The sequence below is a fragment of the Octodon degus genome, unplaced genomic scaffold (assembly GCF_000260255.1).
Source record: "Octodon degus isolate 3935 unplaced genomic scaffold, OctDeg1.0 scaffold00037, whole genome shotgun sequence".
Lineage (NCBI taxonomy): Eukaryota > Metazoa > Chordata > Mammalia > Rodentia > Octodontidae > Octodon > Octodon degus.
In genome coordinates, this window is record NW_004524613.1 from 14,869,908 (window position 1) to 14,874,049 (window position 4,142).

General features: G+C 42.0%; 1 protein-coding gene across 1 annotated transcript in view; it reads left to right on the forward strand.

The window, feature by feature from the left end:
- The window catches only part of Ift52 (intraflagellar transport 52), a 51,692-nt gene that overhangs the window by 19,133 nt on the left and 28,417 nt on the right, over window positions 1-4,142 (forward strand). Inside the window, exon 6 of the mRNA XM_004630920.2 lies at window positions 1,647-1,718. Within this exon, the coding sequence (XP_004630977.1) occupies window positions 1,647-1,718 (72 nt within the window). The remainder of the gene's footprint in view (window positions 1-1,646; window positions 1,719-4,142) is intronic.

Sequence of the window (4,142 nt, forward strand, 5' to 3'; positions counted from 1 at the left end):
CTCTTTTCTTACTTTGTTGATCTGGACCCAAGTGCATTAGCCTGTAAACAAAAGAACCTTGTTTTTTTGTTGAACAAAAGTATTTCCACAATGATAATAACTAACTTTCCCACCATGAAGAAAAGCAGCCCATGCAGCCCAGGCCATTTGCAAAGAAATGGCAGCTCCTGGTAATAGCAGTCCTGTGGGCCATCTCCCAGCATCATGGTAAGGAGGTTGTTTCCACTGTAGCCTTGGCCAGCCTCCTCCACAGAGGGTTGGGAGTAGACAGTGTTGCACAGGAGAGTCTGGTAGCTTTCATTTCCACAGCACAGTTTGTTCCAGTATTTGCAGTGGTATTTCAGTGAGTTACCTGTCCCATTGCATATTCTGATCAAATGACATCCAAGAGCATCAGTAGCTCTTCACCCTGACTGTACATAAGCAAAAGGTGTGGCCTGGTACAAACTCTGGACAGTTAGTCAGTTGGGAGAACTCTGTGGCATGTTTTGTGGTGGAGGGCCCAGGATTGATTGGCCATTTTTCTGGCTCTACCCTTTTTCTTATTTTCTCATCCACAATTTCAAATTCTGTGCTACCCTTCAGTGCCTCTAAGATGAGATTAAGGTTTGTGGTGAGCACCAAAACACAGTGAAAACCAGCAATCAGAGAAACAGGCAAGAAACCTTGTGCATCCATCTTTCCCTGAAGAAAGAAGTCTCATTTCAAGTCTTCTATACCAGCTGGGGGTGGTGGTGCATGCCTGTGATCCCAGCACTTGGGAGGCTGAGGCAGAAGAATTGTTGCAAATTTGAGGCCAATCTGGGCTACAAAGGGAGCTCAAGGCTAGCATAAACTGTATAGTGAGACCCTGTCTCAAAAAGAGAAAACGGGGCTGGGGAGATGGCTCAGTGGAATAAGCGTTTCCCTGGCAAGCGTAAGGGCCTGAGTTCCATCCCCAGTCCTGCAAAAACAAAAAACAAAAAAACCATCAAAAAGAGAAAACAATTTTTTTTTCCTATGTTAGAGTAATATTTAATTTGACACATAATATATTCTTTAAGTTTTTTTTGTTTTCACTGTAGGACTGATTAATCAGTATAAAATTGAAAGAGCTTTGGATCTATAATAAAAACACGAGTTCAGGAAAGGGCAAACTACAACAGCAGCCAAGTAGGAAGGGAGGGTGCACAGAGGGTGGGTGGACAGGCAGCTGGGACTGGGTACTCATAACTGACCACTGTCAAACCAGAGTAAGCTTCTTGGTTTCTTATGGCAAACATTTTCTACATCTCAGTCTTACTGTGTTCTTTAAACATTGCTTCCTCCACGTGATACACCTGGATGCCCATCCCATCCTCATAGTAATACAGCATGCTGATAGTAGCTTCATTTGAAATGTCGATCAGTCCTTTCACTGTATTTTCTGTAACCAGATGTATACTCAAAGTTCACTTGGAGTGATTAAAAAAAAAAAGATGATCACAGATGACCAAATATAACTTAGTGTTAACCTTTATAAGCTTCCTAGAAGGTGAGTGTGTGGGCATACTTTTAATTTTTAAACATTATATCAAAGTATTCAAAATTCTTGAATGAATATTAACTGTTCAGTGTAAAGTTCTCTAATGTTTTAGTTCCTTAAATTTTAATTTTATTCCTTAAAGGGAAATTAGTCGAGCTGCAGGAAAGGCTGTGCCTGGAATCATTGATGAGGACAGCAGTGGAAACAATGCCCAGTAAGTATGTTCCTAGTCCCCCTCAGGAGGACGGGTTTATCTTTTTAGCTCTCTTCTCTTTCAGCCAGCCATGGTAGCACACTCCTGTAATCCCAGCACTCTGGAAGCTGAGACAAGAGGAGTGTGCGTTCAAGTCCAGCCTCACAACTTAGTGACTTGAGACAGGGATATAAGCTCACTGCACTGGGTTCAATCCACAGTATAGCAAACAGGCAGACAAAAAAACAGTCCACAGTATAGCAGACAGACAGATACACACACACACACACACACACACACACACACACACACTTTTTCAAAATGAAAAAGGTTTCTGATTATAACTCTTAACCTTCCTGGAGGTAGTAACTTGAGCAGTTCAAAAAGATTTTAAAAAGTAGAAGTTCTGAATTATACCCACATTCTCCCTAAATATAGTCTTTTTTTTTTAATGTTTTCTCTGACACATGAAATCTTAAACAAAAGAGAGACAACATGGACGTAGAAATGTAGAGAACGGGAAAGGAATGAGGGTGAGAGTGGAAAGGAGGAGACATTCCTTCAGTACTTTCTAGGCATGTATGAGCGCATCAATTGAAACCTAATGTTCTGTACAGCTAACACATACTAACAGAAAAAGAAGGGCTGGCCAGATAGCTCAGTGGACTAAAGTGCCGCTTAGGCAGGCGCAGGGATCGGGGTTCAATCCCCAGTGTGCTGTGCCATCCCTCTCCCCAGGCGTGCTGAGATGCAACTGAGACTAGGTGTGGTGGCATGTGCCCAAGCGCTTGGGAGGCTGAGAACAGGATCACGACGAGTCCAGTCTATGTAGTGAAACTCCGTAGACCCTGTACTAAATACATTTAAAAAAAAAAAAAAGAAAGAAAAAAGAAAGAAAAGAGGGCTGGAGAGATGTTCAGTGGTATAAATGCCTGCCTGGCAAGTGTAAGGTCCCGAGCTCGATCCCTGGTACCACAAAAAAAAAAAAAAAAGAAGAAACGAAACTTGAGTTTCAGACCTTCTTGCCAGGCATTCTTTTCTCAGCACAGAACTTAGCATACCCCTCATTTTAAGAGTCCAGAATTTGGATTTCCAGTTTATTTTACATATGTAAAGACATAGTTAGCTGGGCGTGGTAGTGCCCATCTGTACTGTTAACATTTGGGAGGCTAAGGCAGGAGGATCACAATTTGAGGTCAACTTAGATTACATAGTGAGTTCCAAGTCCAAGCTAGACTACCCAGTGGGACTCCATGTCAAAGCAAAACAAGCATAATCCTTTTAAACAGCTGCATTAAGTTGAGTATATCCTAATTTATCTACCAATCCCCCATTTTTGGACACTTAGGTCCTTTATGATATTTCACTTTAATAATACTAACTTTGAGTTGGGCATGGTGGCCCTCAGAAGTCTGAGGCTGGAAGATTACCTCAAGTTTGAGGCCAGCCTGCTACACAGTACTCTTGTCTCAAAACACAAAACACAAAAAGACCAAAAAAAAAAAAAAAAAAAAAGAAAGAAAAAGAAAAAGTAAAAAACAGGTGTGGTAGCTCACACCTGTAGTCCCAGCACTCGGGAGGCTGAAGCAGAAGGATCTTGCAAGTTAAAGACTAGCCTGGGCTACAAAGTGAGCTCAAGGCCAGCCTGAGCTGCATAGTAAGACCCTGTCTCAAAGAGACACACACCAAAAAGCACAAGTGAACATCGTTTTACAGTTTTGTGTGCTTGTGCTAATATTTTATTAAGACCGAATCTTAAGATTGGAATTTCTGGGGGCTGGTGAGATGGCTTAGTGGTCTAAAGCACCTACTTGGAACAAGCTTGGGAAAGCACAGGGACAGTGGTTCCATCCCCCAGCACCACATGCCAGCCAGCCCTGCCCCCTGGTGGGCTGAGCTGGACACACACAATAAATAAATAAATAAATAAATAAATAAATAAATAAATAAATAAATGTTTAAAAGATTGGAATTTCTGGGTCAAAGGTCTTGGGGCTGACTCACTGTGTGGTGCTACATCGCCAGACCCCCTGCTGGCAGCTCAAAGCATGCACGCTCCCGTGAATGTGCTTCCTTTCCTGTCTTAGGCCAGCACAGAGTACTAATGGATATCATATGTAGTTCTTTAAAATTTTTCCCCCAATACTAGAGATTAAACCTGAGGCCTTCTGCATGCCTGACAAGAGCTATAGTGTGGAGCTACACCCCCCACCTGTTACCTCCTTCTTTTAATTTGCATTTCTTGATTTTTAATGCCTAGGGGCAGGTCTTCTGTTCATGAAGATTAGAACATATTTGCCTGTTTTTGATTTTGGTGCATTTATGATTTCATTTTGAAATACATTTCTAGGGGCCATGGAGATGGCTCAGTAGAATAAGTGCTTGCCTGGCAAGCACAAGGGCCTAAGTTCAATCCCTGGTTCTGCCAAAAAAAAAAAAAAAAAA